This window comes from Emys orbicularis, chromosome 4, assembly GCF_028017835.1.
Source record: "Emys orbicularis isolate rEmyOrb1 chromosome 4, rEmyOrb1.hap1, whole genome shotgun sequence".
NCBI classification, from domain to species: domain Eukaryota; kingdom Metazoa; phylum Chordata; order Testudines; family Emydidae; genus Emys; species Emys orbicularis.
The window spans coordinates 23,515,488-23,538,262 of NC_088686.1; the positions used below are offsets into that span (position 1 = coordinate 23,515,488).

General features: G+C 46.5%; 1 protein-coding gene across 1 annotated transcript in view; it reads right to left on the reverse strand.

The window, feature by feature from the left end:
• Positions 1 to 22,775, reverse strand: part of LOC135877485 (cytoplasmic dynein 1 heavy chain 1-like) — an 88,784-nt gene that overhangs the window by 60,231 nt on the left and 5,778 nt on the right. The window contains exons 2-14 of the mRNA XM_065402926.1: positions 16,618 to 16,705; positions 15,887 to 16,060; positions 15,413 to 15,668; positions 10,813 to 10,999; positions 10,339 to 10,610; positions 9,572 to 9,799; positions 7,403 to 8,479; positions 6,556 to 6,735; positions 5,715 to 5,864; positions 1,002 to 1,148; positions 673 to 813; positions 282 to 458; positions 42 to 152 (exon numbers count right to left, since the gene is read on the reverse strand). Of these exons, the coding sequence (XP_065258998.1) occupies positions 42 to 152; positions 282 to 458; positions 673 to 813; positions 1,002 to 1,148; positions 5,715 to 5,864; positions 6,556 to 6,735; positions 7,403 to 8,479; positions 9,572 to 9,799; positions 10,339 to 10,610; positions 10,813 to 10,999; positions 15,413 to 15,668; positions 15,887 to 16,060; positions 16,618 to 16,705 (3,188 nt within the window). The remainder of the gene's footprint in view (positions 1 to 41; positions 153 to 281; positions 459 to 672; positions 814 to 1,001; positions 1,149 to 5,714; positions 5,865 to 6,555; positions 6,736 to 7,402; positions 8,480 to 9,571; positions 9,800 to 10,338; positions 10,611 to 10,812; positions 11,000 to 15,412; positions 15,669 to 15,886; positions 16,061 to 16,617; positions 16,706 to 22,775) is intronic.

Sequence of the window (22,775 nt, forward strand, 5' to 3'; positions counted from 1 at the left end):
TTGATTTTGTAATAAGGAATCATTGTTTGGACTATTCTTACCTTAGAAATTTGAGAGTGGAACTCTGTCATGTTCTGACCTAGCATTTGGCCAAATTTACTGAGTACTTCCTTATGCCAAGAGTCATATTTCAAGTTCACCTTAAATTGTACCTACAATCAAGAAAGTTTACTGAGTATTACTATTAGTTATGAAGTCTCATTTTAACCTCTATAAGCCCATTTTGAAGTTTATTTCTCCATGTTACTTTTACAAGATGCATGAAACTTTCAGGTTCTTACCTTCCCATAGTCGATGATAACAGGTCCAAATTCCTTCCTGGTTTCTGCATTGTCAAAGGTTCCTCTAGCCTTCCTTATCTGAACTAAGAGGGCTTGCCACTTATTTAAATCTTCTCCAAGACGGTTGTATATGTTTTCAGCTTGCATATCCCATAAGCACTGGTACTGCAGCCATACCTATTAATAAGTACATTTAAAAAACCTCCATGTAACAGTGAATTTTCAGAATGTAGATACTTTCCTTATTTATGTAACTGAATTAATGGGGATTACAGTAAACAGGTAACATTATTGGATTTAGATGAGCTCTTCTATATCTTTAATCAAAGGTAACGCCCATCAAATGCGTTATTCTACAATTTCAAACTGAAAATCAGAACTCATATCCTACCTTAACATACTGTTCAACCTCTGTCACAATGCCCATAACTGCCGAATAAGACTCCTCCAGTGCTACAGGACCATCAGGCATCCGTGTTAAGGCATTCCGATAGAACTTCTCTTCCTCAGACAACTCATAGTGTACACCCACCTGACAAGACCCGCAATTAAATACAAGTTGCATATACCAAGTTCAGAACACAATGAGCAATTTTTGAAAATGAAAACTGGCCTTCATAACCATTAAAGATTACATTATCTGTATACTGTACAACTGCAATGCAACAGTTCTAGTTAGAGCCATTTTATTAGATTTATAAATAAATTTCTTATGCTTACCTGGTATCTTTGACTTTGAATTCTGGGTAGTGATAGTATTACCGTTTTCCAGGAAAACATTTCTTGATAGAGCTTATATCTGCATTCTTCAATTGGTGGATTCAAATAGATCACCTGGTTGGTTATCCTCAGTTCATGTACAACATTCTACAGGCATAGAAAGACACCCTATTCAGTTTCAATTTTGTTAAATAAGAGCTTCTGCGCCAGCTAAAGATACACAACTCAAAATACATTTTAGACAAAGCCTGCCCCTCTTCTTCTTTGAGTGATGGTCCCTATTGTATGCCACTGAGGGTTAACAACAAGCAGGGTGCGAGGAAGATGATGAAACCGTGGAATGGAGCACAGCCGCGCCAAGCGAGGTATCCATCGCAGAGTCTTGCACCAAGGCGTAATGGGAAGAGAGGTACGTACCGAACTCCACGTGACCGCCCTACATATGTCCGTAACTGGTACATTGTGAAGCACAGTTGTAGTCGATGCTTGCACTCTTGGGAGTGGGCTTGTACCCCAAGGCATGGGGACAGTCCCGATAACTGATAGTGTAATGCACCCCAAAACCCACTTAGAAATCCGCTGAATGGAGATCACTTGCCCTTTAATCCTTCCTGCTATAGTGATAAAATGTCTAGGGGACTTCCTGAATCATCTCATCCTCTGAAGGTAGAAAGCCAGGGCCCAGCAGACATCGAGGGAGTGACGGCGCCATTCCTCTACTGAGGCGTGAGGTTTCAGAAAGAAAGCAGGTAAGTGTATGGATTGGTTGAGATGAAAATGGGATACAACCTTTGGCAGAAACTTGGGGTGCAAGCACAGGGAAACACTGTCCTTACAGAACATGGTAAAGGGGAGGGGTCCGTCACCGTGACCCCCAGTTCTCCAACCCAGAAGTAATAGCTACCAGGAAAGTGACCTTCATGGAGAGGAGAGACAGGGAGGAGGTGGCCAGAGGTTCAAAGGGAAATTTCGTCAACACCGTGAGAAGGTTGAGGTCCCATTGGGGGAGCAATGGATTGAAGGGGAGGATAAGTCCATTGGAGGTCCTTCCAAAACCTGGTAGTCAAGGGTGAGTAAAGAGAGTGCCCCTCCGCAGGAGGGTGAAAGGCACTGATAGTGGTTATGTGCACCTTGATGGAGTTGAGAGTGAGGCCTGACGTCTTCAGGGAGAGAAGATAGTCCAAAAGAAGAGGGATGTCCACATCTTCAGGAGCAAGACCCCTCTGTTGGGTCCAGGAGGTGAAACACTTCCACTTGGCCCTATAGGACTGCTTTGTGGACTCTTCTCTGCTCTTCAAGAAGACGTCTTGTACGGATGATGAACGTTCCTGCTCTAGTGAAGATGCCCATCCAAAAAACAAGCTCGGATGTGAAGAGTCTCTGGATTGGGATGCTGGGTCCTGCAGCCATGTCGTTTGAGGAGTTCCAGAAAAGCTGGCTGTGGAAGCAGGGGGAATACGCTGACATATGGAGAAGAAGGGAACCCAGAACTGGCAAGGCCAGAGTGGCAGAGTGAACTTCATTCTCTTGCATCTGATCTTGTGTAGGATATGTGGCAGAAGCTCTAGGGGGGAAAATGCATAATTGAGCTGGTCTGACCTGCAGAGGACTAGGGCATCACCTTGGGAAAGGTCACTGAGCCCCCCTCTCCCTCAGAGGAATATTGGGTGCATTTGCTGTTGGCATGGGAGACGAAGATGTCTCTGGTCAGAATCCCACAGTGGTTAAAAATGTTGGTGACCACGGTGTCGTGGAGCTCCCATTTGTGATCAGTCATGAATTTCCTGCTGAGAGAGTTCGCAATTATGTTCTGAGTTCCGGAAAGGTATGCTGCTGACAATGGGATCTTTGAGCAATGCACCAATCCCAAAGATTAACTGCCTCCGTACAAAGCGTCTGTGACCTCATGCCCCCTTGTTTGTTGATTTAGTAAACAGTGATAGTGTTGTTTGACATGATGAGAACATGACAGGAATGAATGAATGAGAAATGCACGACATGCTCTCCGCACCGCCCAAAGTTCTTGGATGTTGATGGGCATCCAGGATTCCCGAGCAGTCCAAGACTCCTGAGTCATGTGCTCGCCTATGTGGGACCCCATCCGACAAGTAACACATCTGCGGTGATAGTCATGCTTGGAGGATGGAAGGAATGGCATTCCGGTTCAGACCTGACCTGGATCCATCCACCACTAGAGGGAGGAGAGAAGCTCTTGGGGAACTGTCAGTAGAAAGTCCATGATGTAGTTCATGGGAGAATAGCCACAGCTGTAGGCAACAAAAGTGGAGACAAGCTCAGGCAGTAATGTATGTACAAGTCACCATGTGGCCAAGAAGAGAAAGGCAAGTCCTGGCCAGAAGAGAAGGACTGGAAATTGAAGTGGAAATCAGCTCTTGTAGGGCCTGGAACCTGTCCTCTGGGATGTGGGGACATGCTGATATTGCATTGATACAGACCCCAATGAATTCTAGGGACTGTGTGGGATCCAATTGATTTTTTGAGGTTTACACTCACCGCCAGGAAGGAGTGGAGTGTAAGCAGCATGGAGATCAAGGAACGACCCTCCCCTTTGGCTGCTAGCAGCATGATCAAATCATCAAGGGAATATAGAGACCCCTTGGCGGTGGAGGTGGTCCACTGCTCCTGAGAAAACTTTGGTGAAGACTTGTGAAGCAGTGGCGAGTCCAAAAGGTAGAACCTTGAATCTCAGGAAACGTCTGTGGGTAGGATGGATATCCATGTAGAAGTAAACATCCTGCATATTGAGAGCTGTAAAATACATGCCTCTTTCTAACAAAGGAACGATGGCTGCTAGGGTGACCATATGAAACTTTGGCTTGTGTATGAAGCAGTTGAGATGATGGAGGTCTAAGATCAGTCTCCACATGCCCCTCTTGGGGACTAGAAAATAGGTGGAATAGAACACTGCACCCTGATAGGTCATAGGAACAGGTTCCGTCGCTCTTCTTTGCAGGAGAGAGTCCACTTCTAGGTCGAGTAAGACTTGCACTTGGTTGCTGGTGTGTAGATACCCAGTGATTGCAGAGCGGCTCTGGAGCCTTGGATGGAATGGAGGGAATCATCTGTCTTCTGACTGAAGAGATGAGACCCATCAAAAGGGAGGTCTTCTACTGGTGTTCTGGACTTCCCTTGGGAAACCTGACGAATGCAGGCATGACTCCCTCCACACAACGATCCCCGAAGCCATAGTGCGCGAAGTAGTGTCTGCCACGTCCACCGTGGCCTGGAGCATCATCCTTCAACTAGTTTCCCCTCCTGTAGGATAGCCTGGAAGCAGGCTTGATCCTGCTGGGGAAGTTTGTCTGCGAAGTCCCACCAACTTGCCCTAGGTGGGGAAGTTGTATTTAGCGAACAGAGCCAAGTACTTGGAAATGCGAAATTGGAGGCTGGCAGAAAAGAATACCTTCTGACACAAAATGTCCAGTTGCTTGCCCTCATTATCTGCTGGGGTGGAGCGTCAGCATTGCTGCCGGGCCCGCTCTGTCACTGCCTGTATGATGAGGAAATTGGATGGGCGGGATGAGAAAACAGAAAAATCAGACCCCTTTGCAGGTACACAATACCTCTTCTCCGCCCCTTGGGGCTAGGTGTGTAAGTGGCTGGAGTGTGCCAGACAGTCCAGGCCAGTTGAAGAACAGTATCACTGATTGGTAGAGCCATTCTGGCAAGTATCAAGGCGTGTAAGATATCAGACAGCTGGTGCTGTTTGTTCTGTACAGTAGAATGTGGAGGGTATTAGCCACCCTATGTAACAGTTCTTGGAACTGACAGTAATCATCCAGGGGCGAGGAGGGAGACAAAGACACTACAGCATGTGGAGATGAAGGGAACTGCTCTGGTTCCAGCGGTACTGTCAGAGTTGGACTAAGAGGAGCACCTGCCAATATTGGTTCAGAATGCCTACTCGATGACGGTTAAAGAGGTGAGGTAGGGAACGCCTCTCGAGTGGAGTGGGAAGGTTCCAAAGGCAGATACCAAGGCCATAATACCCAGTACGGCCAACCAGGCAGATCAGTTGGTGTGGAGGGCCCCAAAGAGCAGGGTACCAATAGTTCCGTTGCTGGGGAAAGGGAGGGTACTCCGCCATTGAGTCTGCGGAACCTTAGGGTAGTCATATTGGTTATGGAAGGGGCAGATCCTGCACTCCATCCAAGTCCTCCAATACCAAAAAATCAAAGTCCAGTTCGAATGGCGGTGCCCTCGGAACTGGTGGATCCACAGGAGCCATAGGGGAATGGGCGGGAACATGACCTGAAGGAGGAAAGTCTAATGTAGGAGAGCGTACCCCCCAGAGGAAGACAGCACTTGAAGACATGGAGACCTCGCCTCCCCCAAGGAAAAGAGTTCAAGAGGCTCAGGGGAGGACTCAAGTCTCCATGGTGCCCTTGGTACATGATCTGCAGTTGGAACTGGAGCCAGAAAGGGGGACTGCCTCAGTACCAAAGGTTCCCTTGACTTCAGCGAAGCAAGGGCGTATGTGTGGACCAAGAGATGCTACTACTTTCAAAAGCTCCAGCTTCTCACGCATGGTGTGTGCATATAACCCCCAGTGGAATACAAATTGGGACCATAACTTGAAGAACTTACATTATATAGCAATATGTACCACAAGAGTATTTTATTTCTACTCAAGATTCTGTATTGTCTTAGTTTAACAAAAAGCATAATGAGTAACAGTCAAATGTAACTTACTTTGATCTTTGGCTCCCCACCAGGCTTGTGACTGACTTGAGGCACATCTGTATCCATGTCAACTTCTGCTTTATCATCAGCTTGTCCAAGAAGAACTTGAGTCCAAGCTCTCAGCCCAGCCTGTAGACGAACTCCTAGTATTCGTTCAATCTAAGGGAGGAAGAAGCCATATTGAAAACAAATACAAAGAAATCTGGCAGAAAGACACTTATATCATGTGGTGTCTCTGTAAGACTCCCCCATTGTCAAGAAATCCCTGAAACTTTCAGATACAGCAGGACTCTTAAAAGGATGGAAATTCAGCCTTACACCTTAGAACAGGAGTGGGTTTTTTCTTTAAATAAACACTTTTAAAGCAAAGGAAGTTTATGTCAACATGTTAGACTACTGTTTAGAGTATTTAAAATCTATGTTTTAGGAGAGGACCTAAATGTCAGATTTACTGCCATGTTGTCCTAAGAAAGAGACTGCACCTTAGCATTATGATTAGTGTTGTCTGTATTAAGGTGCAGATGTTCACACACATTGGGGAACCTGTTCCCTACCGTGCCATATTCAACCATCCATTAAGCCTTTAGCTATTATCCTGTCAGCTGAAGAGCTAGCAAGTCTTCCCTGGAATCCATTAATTCCAGTCATCGGTAGCGAAGCACTCTTATCTGTCTGCCTAAGAGCCTGCCAAATGTCCTAAATGGCATTTGGTAGAGATATTCAGGAAGTGGCAAATAGATTGGAAATTCTTACTCTATGTCACTTGAGAGTGGTAGACCACGCTGTTAGTGACAATTTACTTTGCCACTTAACACCTTTGAAGGCTGTTCACTTTGAGTGAAAGACCTACCTCCATATCCAACTTATTGACCCAGATCGGCAAATTGGAATATGAATGAAGATTCAATTCATCCACAGCTTTTTGAACTCTGTTCAAGATTTCTGAAAAAGTCTTATGATCATACATGCAGGTTTCCAAGGATCGAACTTCCAGGTCTATTTTTTCTTCAATAATGAGCAGATCATCCACCTAAGGGAAAATTTAATGTTAGTACTTTGCTGATATCAATCTGCCATGTTGGTGAAAGTGATAAAACATCCCTCTCTCACACAAACAGAGCTACCTCCATTCTTGCGAGGGGGCAAGTCATTACTCTATTTTCATTCACTGAAGTCTCTGGGAACTTGCCTGATAATAGAGATGTCAGAATTAGACTAAGTTAGCACAAAAATTTGGCTAATTCCCTTAATCTAAAAGGGAGATACTTTTTAAAAACCTGCATGCATGTTTCTCAGTAACTGATGCTATACTAGAATATAAAGCATTAATACAAAGTGTGTTCATGTTATAATCACTAACTAAAAGGTTTCAGTAGCTACTTTACTAAATTAGCATTTTTTTTATAAGATATGGTTTCTCTACCATCCCTGAAAAAGAACATTTGCCACATTACCAGGTAATAATCTGAGAGCATACATCTTATCAATGGTTTCTCTGTTCAGTGACTTCTTCAATACTATAAGACATTATGCAACTATTGCTTAGATCTCACACAGATTATTTTCCAAGAGGAAGACAGCTGTGTCCTGAATAGTATACAATCCAAAACTAAACTATTTTGTTGCTAATAAACTCAACTGCCACTGATATGTGCAGAGTCTCACTTAGAAAAAAGAACATAATCAGTAGAACAAACCTTTTCTTGGAAGCTGAAGACAGTCTCTGCTAGGCGTTGTACATAGGGGTCAAGTTTGTATGACTCCCACACCAGAGCAATACCTTCTCCAATCAAAGCCTGCACTTCCTTCTTTAGACTGGCTATCAGCAGAGAAATAGTGTTACGCTCTTCCACCTTCTCACAAGTACGTTCATATGTACGGACACTTTCAATCAGAGAAATAGCAAAAGGATAGAGCTGGTTTGCTTGGTGAGCTTTGTTGACAATTGTAAGTGGAACACGAAATCCAAACCATTTCAGGTTGCGCACTTCTTTTGAGAGTGTTATTATTTCTGGGAGAAAGTTGACTTTTAGTTTGAGGACATTTCCAGTTCGGCCTCTAACACGAGTGCTTTCAATAGTGAAGATACGGCCACACACACCAAGGTTGCGCTGCTGAACCTTCCTTGCCCAATCATCAAATATTTCTTGAGTGTTGAGCTTCATACGGAAGCTGTCTCCATCCTGCTTCAGCTTCTGACCTTCAACATGGTTCTCCCAACCTTTGCCAAGCACATCTTCAACACGCTTCATGTAGGCTGTGAGCTGTCGATCAATCTGTTTGGCCCAGATTATAGACCCAGACACGGGAGGCAAGTCACGAACATGACTCATTTTACAAGCCTGACTTTGTGGGTATTGTACCTTGAATTTGTCATGAAGAGACTCGATATCATCTTTTACACGCTGGATCAATTGTGTTTGATATTCACGAATAGCACCCCGAATGTGAGGTCTGACAAACAAAGCATTGAATCTGGAGAAGATCCTGAACATTTCATTAGCATTCTTTGCTGTGCCAAGCTGGTCTCGTAGACTAGCAGTTATTCTTGTTTCAACCCTATCAATTCTTTCATCATACCGTTTCATTGCTGCCTCCCAGGCTTCTGTACCTTCTTTAGAAACATCTAAGCCATCTACTTCTTTAACATTCTCATAAGCAAGATTTACTTCTTTAATTGCATTAGCATCTGCAGAATCAAAAAGGACTTCTGCTACCTTCATATCCTGGGGTTCAGGTACATCTCCTTGATTCTGCTGGGCAACAGCAGTAACCTGCATAAAGTCACATAGTTTAGTTAACTCTACAAGACTCACTGATCTAATGGTTTCTTTGTCACACACATGTTGAGAGTTATGCATTTTATGTACACACTAAAAAGACACATGCAATTAATTTTTTGCACTGTACTTGCAGTTGACTAAATCCTTTGGAACCTAACAGTGCTAATTTGGTTTTGGTAGGGTATTAGTCTGCAAATGAGACGAGGAGAGTATACCTTATGCTGCACAATGTTTAGCAATAATGAGATTCTCCACTTTAAACTTGTGATGTCGTTATTTGCCATATTCAAAAAACAAGCGATCCAAACTTAAAGCAAGTTATTGTATGCAGTATCCATTTTTTCCATCACATGGAAAAACAGGCCAGCATTAGCGTGCTTTTATTCATGGAGTTAAGTAGGACATATATTAGTGTATGTACACTTTAGCCTTATTACTAGCAAAACATGGAAGAATGTAATACCATTCTTCTCATTAATGTCTGCAAGCAAACTGAAAATGATTAACTATCTTTCACTACTGTCAGGGTATAAACACTGAATAATTTAAGAGGACTGCGCCGTTTGGAAAACTAAAGATTATTTAAAAACATGCCCTCAAGGCCTGAAAATAAATCCCTAGATTCTTTTTCCATTTGAAGAGAGATTATACAGAAAAAAGCATTGCTGTTTGCATGAATACAAAAGTGATAAGTTACAGATTGAATTGGTATTGGTACATTTCTAATGTAGCTGAAAATGGGTCTTTACCACTGTGTCACATATATCAAAACTTTGAAATAACTGTTTAACTTGCTACGGATCCAGCAGAGGAGCTCGCAGCTATGCGAGTGATTGTATATTCCTTTCCATGGTGGATTTAGAATGCTTCGAAGAGTTCTACCCAAATCCTAATGGTTATGTTTTGCACCTGTGGTTCCTTTAGTCAGCTGTTTGCAGGGGAACACAAGTAATTTTGCTTTTGTGAGTGACTAATGTGACTGGCTTGTGTCTGCATGTAGACTTTCATAAAGAGATGGGAAACTGCTATATCTTTACCAGATGTATAGGCAGTTCCCCAAATTAGGAAGGAGTGGAACTCTACCTGAGGTCTTAAGACTCTCACAATAACTGCTCTCAGCTGCTCATGCTGGCGCCTGAACTTCCTCATTTGATCAAGACGAGCCTGCAGTTTCCTGTGAGCAGGATTGATACGCCACACCATCTTCAGATTCTCTTCTCTCTTTCGCTTCACAATGTCTCTCAGCAACACTTGTACTTTCTCATATTCATCATCCCAAGTTTGGAAGACTTCAAAACATGCAACCATAACCTGAAAGTTTAAGAAACTTGTTTGACTCTCAAACGACATGCTCTCATATTTGCATTCAGTGTGTTACGTTCGCTATTACTGCCTTTGACACCCTAGACCAGGGGTGGCCAACCTGTGGCTCCGGAGCCACATGTGGCTCTTCAGAAGTTAATATGTGGCCCTTGTATAGGCACCGACTCTGGGGCTGGAGCTATAGGTGCCAACTTTCCAATGTGCTGGGGGGTGCTCACTGCTCAACCCCTGGTTCTGCCACAGGCCCTGTCCCCACTCTACCCCTTCCCCGAGCCTGGAGTGCCCTCGCTCCTCACCCCCCAGAGCCTCTTGCACGCCACAAAACCGCAGATCGGGCGGTGCGGGGAGGGAAGGGGAGGCACTGATTGGCGGGACTGCCAGTGGGCGGGAGGCGCTCGGAGCAGGGGGTGGGGGAGGGGCGCTGATGGTGGGCTGCTGACATATTACTGTGGCTCTTTGGCAATGTACATTGGTAAATTCTGGCTCCTTCTCAGGCTCAGGTTGGCCCCCCCCCGCCCTACACGTACCTTTTCAAACTCTTCATAGGCAACATGCATCAGTTTTCTGGTTCCCAATACTTTAAGTAGCTGAGAACTCAGGTCTCTTGAAATGGCTTCCACTAGACGCAGTGCCCTTTGAATGGGGTACTTTGTATTTCTGATTTTTCTCAGATGGGTGAATATTGCCACAAGTGCCTGTCTTATTTTGTCCAGTTCAGTAGCAGACAACAAGTCATTCAAAGGAAAGTCTTTCATCAGTGGATTGTAGTCATTTACAGTTTCCAGTGCCTGTTTTAGACCTAAAGACAATACAAGAGAGTTAAATTTAATTGACCTCTTTGTGTCAATTCCATCTGGCCAGTTGAAAGACAATATTTTTCACTTCATACAAGGTGAAGCTTTTTGATTGCGATGTTGACGTTTAACTAGTGTAACTATATCACAAGAGCTAAACTTCCACAGAACCTGCTCATTAATCTACAGCACATTGCAATTTCTTACCTGTGTCCGTGTCAAAACTGACAGTAGCATGAAAACGTTTGCCATGTTTCAAGATATCTAGCGTCAGGAGGACTTCTGGGCTTTCACGCTTCTCCTGAATGCGGTACAGAGCACGTTCCAAGTTCAGCCAGAAACTAATTTCCTGTAAAGCCGTGCCTGACGCAGGATCTCGATCCAGTTTGGTCACCTTAAACACAAATGAAATGTTGAAGAAAGTGACATGCTTTTGTTATGTAACTGTTAATTGTTTTGCACTTCTATTAAAAAACTGCCTCCACACAACTTTAATAGTTCAACATGCCAAAATGGAAAGATCTAGTCTACACTAGCCCACTGCAAGCAATTCACCAACAACTGTAATAGTGGACGTTGCATGCAGCAGCTGTACACAAAAGGTGTAAGTTACAAAATGTTCCTAGGATAAAAAGAGCCAAATTAAAGTGTTTTCACAGGTGAGCAAACATATTTCTTTAGGCTTCTGGAGGTACACTGGAGAAGGTGCAAAGCTGTTACCGTTGCCAAGTGGAAGGGATCCCGTATCTACTTGGGGTAGACTGAACTCATTTAGACATAGGAGTTGTGGTTGCTTTAAAAAACAAAACAAGTGTAGTTGGTACCTTATCTTCATTTGGTTTTAGTCACCATGAGTTATGCAGAAGGGCATTGACCAAAGCCCCAACATAAGCCATGCTCTTTGGGGAACCTGCTGGGTGTACTAAATCAGTCCCAGAATCCAATGACTGCAGGAGCCGGCAATAAAATGAAAGAAGGAAGCTGTGGCCTCATCCTTTGCCTCAGTATATCCATGCAGGAACAGTGACAATTTGGCCATGAGAAAGTAAATAGCCACTATTTCATCCTTATTTAGATTATGCCTGTGTGTGTTGCACCAAGTGGTGTGCATGCATCCTATGAAATCTTAATGTATTGCAAACTTATACCTTAAGGATAGAGCAGCCAGAAATAATACAAATTATTTCTAGCACTAAAAAAAAAAAAAAAAAATCAAGACTTGACACATATATTTCAAGTTAACTAAGTGTCACTGTACAGTAGCCTCTTCAAAATTTATCTTCACCACAACTAGAAAAACTCCACTCCCTCTTGGCAGATAGGTATTATGACCAGAGAAGTGAGCCAACTCAGGCAAGGGAGTCAGTGGCTCCTTCTTTTAACTCAGGTAGTCCCAGGCTACCTAGTTCCCTGCCTTCACTGTTTATTTCCCAGCACAAACAGGTTGCCAAGGACACCTGCTTGCTTTCTCTTCACAGACTGATAACACGGTGATTATCAATACATAGTACCACACAGGTCTAAGCAAGCTTACTTCACTCTTTAGGCAAAAATCCCTGGCGAGAAACCACTTAAAAATAAAGTACTAAAAAGCTTATGAGGAACCCAAACCCTAACACGGACTCTGTCAGAAGCAGTCCTTCAACCCCTGCACAACCTAGGGGAGTCGATCTGGTTATCAGCTCATCACAGCTTCTCTCAGAACCAGCACACAGCCTCTTGGGGACTCGGTAAGCAAGTCCTTCCAAGCCTTCCTTAAGGACTGGGGCCCTCATGGACCGAGGTCCTGTCCGCTAGCTGGATCAGGAAGTCATCCTGGGTCAATGTGAACTCACACTATTCATCCAAATGTCTTCTCTTTGCTAGTCTCTCGAGAATCCGGTTTGAACTATATCTGGGGACAGGGATGTGGCTTCAAAGGGTTGATAACCAGAGGAATTACATTACATTACCCCTCCCCTCCTAGTGGAAACCCCCTTAATCTTAAAACTTCACGATCAGGTTCCCCATCAGGGGGTAGGACACAGATGGGACTAGAGCTGAGTCCGAAGGAGCAAGAGGACTATGAGAGACAGCAAGAGCCTGAGAAAGAGCTGCAGGAGAAGCAGAAGCAGCATGAACTGGCGGTGGTGGAGCAGAGAGGCATAAGGGACTTCCCAGGGGTGAGTGGGGATAGACCCTGGGGTGCCAGTTCAGCAGGGAACCTCAATACTAAATTGCTGCCCCTGGTTAAGGAGCGGGGGGATGTGGATGCCCACCTTACTGCCTTCAAGCAGGCTGGTGATTTGAACGAGGGGGGCCCTGCAGAAAAACCCTGGTATCTAGCTCCCTTGCTGGGTCCCAAGGCCATAGACGCCATCAGCCTGAAGGGTGGGGTGGACAGGCTTCCATTCCTGACCCCAACCTATATGTCTGCGTGGAGTCTCCTGGGCTCCCTTGGACCCCCAGTGGAAGCGGAAGGTGATGGTCAATGGGGAAGACATTTCTGGGGTGGCGAGACCCTGGGACAGACAACTGTTGTCAGGCCCCAGGTGGTGCAGCCCCACCAGATGCTGAAGGGTTGTGTGATGTGGGTGAAGGTCCCAGGGATGAAGCCCCTCGCCCTGCCTATGGCCCAGATCCCTGTGCAGACACAAGAGGGGTCGGGCTGGCTGGTATTTGGGGTTCTCCAAGATATCGGCTGTGAGGTCCTGTTGGGGGATGACTGTGTCTCTTTGGGACAGGATCCAGGCCCTGCTCCTGTAACGGCTGAGGATTTGAATTTGAATCCAGGGAAACAATTGGCTAAGAGGGAAATGGTCAGTGAAAATGCATATGACCTGGCTGGCAGGGAGGTGAAGCTCCAGGGCTCAGGATACCTGCCTGCCTGTAACCAGACCCCTGGGGCTGAGTGGGACAAAGAGATGCTCCCCACCCCCCCTGCACCCCCCACACCGGAGAGGGGGCTCACACTGGCTCTGATGCTGTGACCAAAGCAGCGAGCTGGCTGCTTACCCTCACTGGGACAGCAGGGGCAGCGCTGAGCATGGTGGGAGCCGAGACCCCATCTGAGTGAGGGGACACACAGGCAGGGCAGGTCCCACTCCCTTCCCCAGCAGCTGAATTCCAGACCGAGCTGCAGAAGGATCCCTCCTCGGAGAAGCTGAGGGTGCTGGGCTGCCTCAAGGAGGCAGGACTCACAGTAAAAGCTGGAAAGCACAAGGTGGGGATGGGAGAGGTGTCGTACCTGGGCCACAAGGTGAGAAGCGGCTGCCCAAGCCCAGAGCTGACCAAGGTCAAGGTGGGGGCTCTTAACCAAGAGAGCCCAAATCGCAACCCTCCAGACTGGAGCACTGGATAAAGACCCAATCCCAGTTTGAACCCCAGGGGCACTAGGGTGGCAAAAGGGCACTGGCCGCATAAGCCTTCCCACATGTGGCCTGCGAGTGCCATCGAGCACACCTGACCTATGGGAGAGCGTGAAACTGGAAGGGCCTGGTGTAACTCCTAACAAGGAATGGGAGAGATGCTGGAGCATCCATGGGAACGTTGGTGGGTTCGAACTTCCCCAGGTCACCGGCCAAAGTGATCCCGCTCAGTTCGGTCTCGAAGGGGGGAAGAGATGTGACGAAGTGGGAATGTTCTTAATGTTCTCTCTGAATACTGTGTGGGTGCCTCAGTTTCCCCTATGCAGTTCCTAAGTATCTAGGTGGTGGGATAAGGGTGTGTGATTGTCGCAGAGTCCTAGAGGGCCAGTGTGATGCTGTCTGCAGAGAGAATGGCCGACGCCCTGTCTCCTGGCAACTGATGGCCTGGGCCCCTCCTCTGCAAAGGTGCCAACTGAAGGTGTTGGAGAACAAAGATCAGGTGACCTCCTGGCCCGGGAAAGAGACAAAGGCCAGAGGAGGGGCTGGAGAGTTTTAGTTTGGAGCTGGCTGGGGAAATGGAGGGGGGTCAGATGGGGCTCTGGCCTCCCTGGCCCAAAGATGGACCTGACTTAGGGGTCCTGTTCTCTGTACCTACAAGCTCTGTTTTAGACCGTGTTCCTGTAGTCTAATAAACCTTCTGTTTTACCGGCTAGCTGAGAGTCATGTCTGACTGTGGAGTTGGGGTGCAGGGCCCTCTGGCTTCCCCAGGACCCCGCCTGTGCGGACTCGCTGTGGGAAGCGCACGGTGTGGAAGGGGATGCTGAATGCTCTGAGGTCAGACCCAGGAAGGTCGAAGCTGTGTAAGCTTCTTGCCCTGGAGACAGTATGCTCACAGAGAGGAGGCTCCCCCAGAGTCCTGACTGGCTTGGTATGGAGTATTCCAGAGCATTGCCTGGAGACTCTGACAGTTCAGAACTTTACTTGGAGCAGAGTTGAGTTACTGGGGGAGTAACACTATGGAAATGCAAAGTAAGCTGCCACCCTCACCAAAGCAAAGCATGGGAGCCACTGTGGGGAAGAACTTTTATACATGCTAGTAACAAACATTTTCCCAGACCTGCTCTACTCAGTACCAGCCTTCTGCACCAGTCCCTTCAAAGTTTTTTTTTAAATTTCAGTCATTTTTTACTACCTGAATGGAAAGACACAAAATTAGCCAGCATTTTATTAGTAACAATTTTCTTGAAGGCAAAGAACCTGAGCCAGGTTCGTAGCTGTACACTGGTGTAGCTCAATTTACACTGGCTGAGAATCTGGCCCTATGTTTAGAGTTTCCTGCATAGAGTAAGATTTTACAACACAGTTAATAGGCCAACAGCAAAAGAGGAGGTTTTCACACCCTTAAAGAATGACACAGGAGTTTCTACCATGTAGTCTGACATTTGGTTCTGCAATTTTACCTTCTGTATTTCTCTAATCCATCGGTTAACTCCAGACTGTAGCTGGTTGAGAAAAGTTGGGTCCTCAACCTTGTCACCAAAGTCAGTAACCTTTGGCTTTTCTCCACGCTCATAACATTGCTTGGCAACATTAGTAATAATTGGATGAATTGGCAAACTGATATCTGGAATTTCAATATTCTGTTGCAAATGTAGCAGTCCCATTTCAAGTTCTGCAATTTTTTTCTCAACTGAGGGAGCCATTTTATCACCATCCCTGGGGGAAAAAACATCATCAAATGAAAAGCTAGACCAATGGCATACATAAATTGCATGCACTTGGGTTCATGTAACTTGAATTACATCCCCAACAGCTTTAAGTTAATTTTAACAGGAAATGAGGTGTTTCAAATCCTATTTACCTCAGCCCCACATTCTTTTTGATCCATTTTTCATTAGTACTGAAAATTTATTATTTGCATTTAACAGAATTACCTGTCTGCTTTGCCAGACTCTCTGATAAAGGACTTAAAAAAGGGAGCAACAGCATTGCTAATGAAAGAATGTAATGTTTCATAAGGAGAATCTTCACTAAGAGTAAGCACTCTCAGTTGGGAGGACACTGGTTTGTCAGCATCGATCACTGGTGTACGCTTAATGAACGCCAAACTGTGGAGCAAAGAAAAAAGTTAGTTAACCATAAGACATTTAATTCCAGAATACAGTAAATTGCAGTAGCTCTAGTATAACACAAAATTAGGTGGTGTATATCAGACATTACATGCTAGCGTGCTTTACTGGGTACACTTTTGAAAGTGTGAGCAAAACTTGTGCTAATGCTTTAAAACTATTACTAGTAGCTGAATGTATTAGGTTTTTATATTAATCCATTTTAGACTGACAGAAAACTAAAAGCAATCAAGTCTATAATCATGATAATTGAAAGCACACCATTTTCTGGTGTAAGATTGCTTCTTAAATATTTTAGCTTCACAGAGACAAATGTGTGCTAGGGCTAGACAATGACAAGAAACAAATATGCAAGCATATGAGAGAGAGCGCGAGAGCACGCTGTTGTGAAGCTAGATGTTTTTAGAGCACTTTGAACATCAAAAGCACTACATAAACTCTATATATTACTATATGTGTGTTGGCCTAAGGATTATAGGACTAGCTTTTCCTAGTCCTAAAACATTCATATCAGATTTCAGTAAGACTGCACTCACCTGTTTGACTTTAGCCCATAATGAATGTCAGTATTAATGCTATACGATATGATTTCTTTTTCCTCTTCTCCTTCATCACTCACATCCTCTGCAAACAGAATTTGATACATTAAAAACCTCTAACATACACTTAAAAGCCTATTAACCCATCCCTCTCCACCCCATCTACCTCACACCTACTCGGGCAGGAGCTCATTTGTACCCATCTCTCATCTAGGTTTGAAACTTTACACAAAGTACTGTGTGCCATATAGCTCAAGTTATATTTTTAGGGGTTTGAGATACTACCTATAATAACCAGATAAGATGAAAACTGGTGAAGCCTTCTTACTTAACTTGAGAATTGTACAATCAGTCTTTGATTTTTAATCAGCATTTCCAAGGCAACTAAATTAAAATCATACCCAGAATGATTTCATTTGCTGTCAGCAGAGTTGGATAGAACATACCAAAATATATTTTCATTTGTACTAAACCATGACTTAGAACCCAAAAACGCATGACTCCTCAAGACAGAGGTTTTTATGGCTTTATTACAAGAGATTAGTTACTTTAGGATCACTACTGCTCCCCTTTTTTCTAGGCTGCCTCCTGTATGAATTTCTGTAGTGAAAGCAAATTACAAGCCAACTCCTTACATGCTGATTTCAAGAGATAGATTTGCAGAGTTTCCCCACAATACAAAGCCTGAATTATGGCTTGTTAAAACTACACAAAGTTTTGTTATCTCAGTATACTTAAAGACCTGCAAGAACGTGCCACAAGATCGTCAGTTTAATTCCTTTTCATAACTTGCCTTGATATTTTTCAAAGACTTCAAATTATATTAAGGAAAAGAGGAGATTAAAAGTACAAAGTGTAAGGCCTGGTCTACACTAGGCGTTTATGTCGAATTTAGCGCCGTTACATCGAATTAACCCTGCACCCGTCCACACCACGAGGCTATTTAGTTCGACATAGAGGTCTCTTAAATTCGACTTCTGTACTCCTCCCCAACGAGGGGAGTAGCGCTAAATTCGACATGGCCATATCGAATTAGGCTTGGTGTGGATGAAAATCGACGCTAATAGCTCCGGGAGCTATCCCACAGTGCACCACTCTGTTGACGCTCTGGACAGCAGTCCGAGCTCAGATGCTCTGACCAGCCACACAGGAAAAGCCCCGGGAAAATTTGAATTCCTTTTCCTGTCTGGGCAGTTTGAATCTCATTTCCTGTTTGGACAGCGTGGCGAGCTCAGCAGCACTGGCAACGATGCAGAGCTCTCCAGCAGAGATGGCCGTGCAATCCCAGAATAGAAAGAGGGCCCCAGCATGGACTGATCGGGAAGTCTTGGATCTGATCGCTGTGTGGGGCGATGAGTCCGTGCTTTCCGAGCTGCGCTCCAAAAGACGGAATGCAAAGATCTATGAGAAGATCTCTAAAGCCATGGCAGAGAGAGGATACAGCCGGGATGCAACGCAGTGCCGCGTGAAAATCAAGGAGCTGAGACAAGGCTACCAGAAGACCAAAGAGGCAAACGGACGATCCGGATCCCAGCCCCACACATCCCGTTTCTACGAGGCACTGCATTCCATCCTAGGTGCGGCCGCCACGACTACCCCACCACTGACCGTGAACTCTGAGGATGGGATATTGTCCACGGCTGGTTCCTCGGACATGTTAGCCGACGGGGAAGATGAGGAGGACGAGGCAGTCGACAGCGCTTACCAAGCTGATTTCCCCGACAGCCAGGATCTCTTCATCACCCTTACAGAGATCCCCTACCAACCGTCCCCAGCATTTAACCCGGACACAGATTCAGGGGAAGGATCAAGCAGTAAGTGTTTTAAACATCTAAACATTTATTTTTAACAGAACTGGAATATTAACAATAAGAACAATGTGTTTTTCATGATTTGTTTGCCCTAGGCGCTTAACTATTCAGTCCCAACTATTTAAAAAAAAATCTAACAGTGTCCGGTTGTGCATGATTCTGCTGCCCAAGCCGCTCCACTCTTTAGTCCCTGCCAGTGCAGCTATATTAAAATGCGGTCTATATGTCCGGGGATAGAGCTGAAATCCTCCAGGGACATCTCGAGGAAGCTCTCCTGGAGGTAATTGGAAAGCCTGTTCATCAGGTTCCTGGGGAGAGCGGCCTTATTGGGTCCTCCGAAGTAGGAGACGTTTCCGCGCCAGGAGATCCTCAAGTACTCCGGGATCATAGCCTTGCACAGCATGGCGGCATACGGCCCTGGTCTTTGCAGGCTTTCCCGAAGCATCCTTTCTTTATCGCTGTCTGAGATCCTCATGATTGTGATGTCGCTCATGATGACCTGCTTTGAATTAGGTAGGGGACTGTTAGTATTGGGACTGCTTGCCCGTTCCTTTACAGAACTGTAACCGCCGGTTTACAGCCACGCGGTGGAGGCGGGAGAGGGGCAGCATACAGGGATCTTTCCCTGGGACAGCCGCAAGGGGGTGGGACAGGGGCAGAGTTCCTGCTTGGCCGATTGCTGGCAGCAGAGACTGGCAGTGCTTTCAGTGTGAAAGGAGGCCAGTGCTACTATTAAAGTTTTAAGCAGCCACAAGTCTACGGCTTACCATGTCTGCCTGCTACAGAAATTCCGGTGTCCTGCCCCGCTTCCCAGATCGGCAGTGCAAGACCCCAGGCACTGAAGGCGAAGTCCGAAAATTCGACCTTGTCCTGAGTGCGCATGTGATAGGTGCAGTGCATGGTCTTGTTCACAGAGAAAGACTATGTTCTTTGTTCACAACTACATTTATCTTTCGGAGGAATTCACTACCTTTTTCTCTTTCCCACAGCCACATCTGCGACTGTCTCCCAACCCAGCCTGGCATCACACTCCCAGAGGCTAGCGCACATTAGGCGGAGGAAGAAGAAGACGCGAGAGGACATGTTCTCAGAACTAATGGGCTGCTCCCGATCCCAGGCAGCACAGCAGAACCAGTGGAGGGAGAATTTGTCCCAAATGCACCGGACACACATGGAACGTGAGGCGAGGTGGCGGCAGGAAGACCAGCAGGCGACTCAAACGCTGCTTGGACTTCTGAGGGAGCAAACGGACACGCTCCGGCGCCTTGTTGATGTTCTGCAGGAATGGAGGCAGGAGGACAGAGCCCCGCTGCAGTCTATCAGTAACCGCCCTCCCCCGCCACCAAGTCCCATACCCCCCTCGCCCAAAGTCCAAAGAAGGAGGGGCGGCAGAGTCCGTGAAAACTCTCACTCCACCCCTGCAGACTGCTCAAGCACCAGAAGGCTGTCATTCCCCAAAATTGGAAAAGTCCTTTCCTTCCCGCCTCACCCAAGCCCCTGTCCAAGTTTCACCCCCCAGTTTCATGTGTGGTTGTTAATAAAAAATACGTTTCTGTTCATTACTGTTTCCATCATGTTCTTTTGGAGGAGAGTCTGTCTGAAGGGGGGGAAGGGGCTTGGTAATTGGACAGGACAGTCACCTTCAGCAGGGTACAGAGGCAGGGGCAGGTCCAGCAGGAGGGCACATACACAGTGCAGTGACTAGTTACCCTGGTCATTCTGGGAGGTGGTTTTCATGTTATGTGGGGGGGGGGGGGGGTTGCTCTGTGACTTTGTGGCGGGGGAGGGCAGTTACAGATCTTATGCAGCGGTCCTTTTCCTGGATCACAGAGCCACGCAGCAGGGGATCTGTAACCCTCCTCCCCCTGCCATAAAGTCACATAGCCCCCACATACACGCAGTCCCGCTCAGGAGGGCTGGCAGGCTCCGTTGAAACAACCAGTCCACCACTGCGAATCCTGTCATTCCTGGAGTTTAGAAGCATCATTTGCATCAGTACACTACACCCGCTCCCCACCACAGTCTGCGTCCCAGGTTTAAAACATTCCCGCGAAAACAGTAATAAAGACAACGGTGTTCATTAAGAAAATAAAACTGATTTTATTTTTTTGGAAGGGGGTATGTAACTGGAGAGGATAGTCAACATTAACTGGGTAAAGAAACGGGGGCAGGTTCAGCTTCTCTGTACACAAACTGAAAAGTCACTGGTAACCGTGCTCACTCTGGAACCTAGCTTTCAAAGCCTCCCGGATGCACAGCGCGTCCCGCTGGGCTCTTCTAATCGCCCGGCTGTCTGGCTGGGCGTAATCAGAAGCCAGGCTATTTGCCTCAACCTCCCACCCCGCCATAAAGGTCTCCCCCTTGCTCTCACAGAGATTGTGGAGCACACAGCAAGCTGCAATAACAATGGGGATACTGGTTTCGCTGAGATCACAGCGAATCAGTAAGCTTCTCCATCTCCCCTTGAGACGGCCAAAAGCACACTCCACCACCATTCTGCACTTGCTCAGCCGGTAGTTGAACAGTTCTTTTTCAGTGTCCAGGGCGCCAGTATAGGGCTTCATGAGCCAGGGCATTAGCGGGTAGGCTGGGTCCCCAAGGATCACTGTAGGCATCTCCACATCCCCAAGAGTTATTTTGTGGTCCGGGAAGTAAATACCTTCCTGCAGCCGTCTAAACAGACCAGAGTTCCTGAAGACGCGAGCGTCATGAACCTTGCCCGGCCATCCGACGTTGATGTTGGTAAAACGTCCCCTGTGGTCCACCAGTGCTTGCAGCACCATTGAAAAGTAGCCCTTTCGGTTGATGTACTGGCTGGCCTGGTGCTCCGGTCCCAGGATAGGGATGTGAGTTCCATCTATAGCTCCACCGCAGTTTGGGAATCCCATCGCGGCGAAGCCATCTATGATGACCTCCACGTTTCCCCGGGTCACTACCTTTGAGAGCAGTACCTTAACGATTGCGTTGGCTACTTGCATCACAACAACCCCCACGGTAGATTTGCCCACGCCAAAGTGGTTCGCGACTGACCGGTAGCTGTCTGGCGTTGCAAGCTTCCAGAGGGCTATGGCCACTCGCTTCTGGACAGTCAGGGCTGCTCGCATCCGGGTGTCATTGCGCTTCAGGGCAGGGGACAGCAACTCACAAAGTTCAAGGAAAGTCCCCTTCCGCATGCGAAAGTTTCGCAGCCACTGGGATTCATCCCAGACCTGCAGCACTATGCGGTCCCACCAGTCCGTGCTTGTTTCCCGTGCCCAGAATCGCCGTTCCACAACATCCACATGACCCATTGTCACCGTGATGTCCTCGGCGCTGGGTCCCGTGCTTTCTGACAGGCCTGTGCTACTCTCAGACTTCAGGCCCTCACCGCGGTGCCGTAGCCTCCTCGCCTGGTTTATCTGCATCTGCCTCTGGTAAAGGTGGATGATAAGCTGCGAGGCGTTGACAACGGCCACAACTGCAGCGATGGTCGCAGCGGGATCCATGCTCGCAGTGCTGTGGCGTCCGCGCTGTCACTGACCAGAAAAGTGCGCGAACTGATTTCCCGCCGGTGCTTTCAGGGAGGGAGGGAGGGCACTAGTGACGGACGGATGATGACAATTACCCAAAAGCACCCTCGACACATTTTTTTTACCCAGAAGGCATTGGCGGCTCGACCCAGAATTCCAATGGGCAGCGGGGACTGCGGGAACTGTGGGATAGCTGCCCACAGTGCACCGCTTCCAATGTCGACGCTTTCCCCGTTAGTGTGGACTGACAAAGTCGAATTACTGTCCTTAGTGTGGACACACACGTTCGACTTTGCAATATCGATTCCACATATTCGATTTAAGTGAAATCGAACTACCCTCGTAGTGTAGACATACCCTAAGAGAAAATGACTGTTTCCCTAACTTAGCTAGTGAGTCACAAGGTGATGTAATCACAGTGCATGCTTAGGGTGAGCAGACGGCAAATGTGAAAAATCAGGACGGGGGTAGGGAGTAATAGGAGCCTATATAAGAAAAAGACCCCAAATCGGGACTGTCCTTATAAAATCGGGACATCTGGTCACCCTATGCATGCTGGCACTTCTGTAGTGAAACCACTGCAATGCAGCACAAAGCTATCTCCATCTGAGGAAGACACGCCCAAGTGAGAAAAAGAACAGGAGCATTACTCTCCTGTTCTCCCAATGCCTCCAAAAGATAAACTACCAGAGTTTTATTTTGTATTACTGTAGCACCTAAAGCCCATGGACTAGAAGTAGCCCATTGTGGTAGATGCCCTTGATGTCCAGATGAAACCAACCACTTAACAGCATATAATTTATGTTCGAGAAGATTAACTGGTGAATCTTCGTGA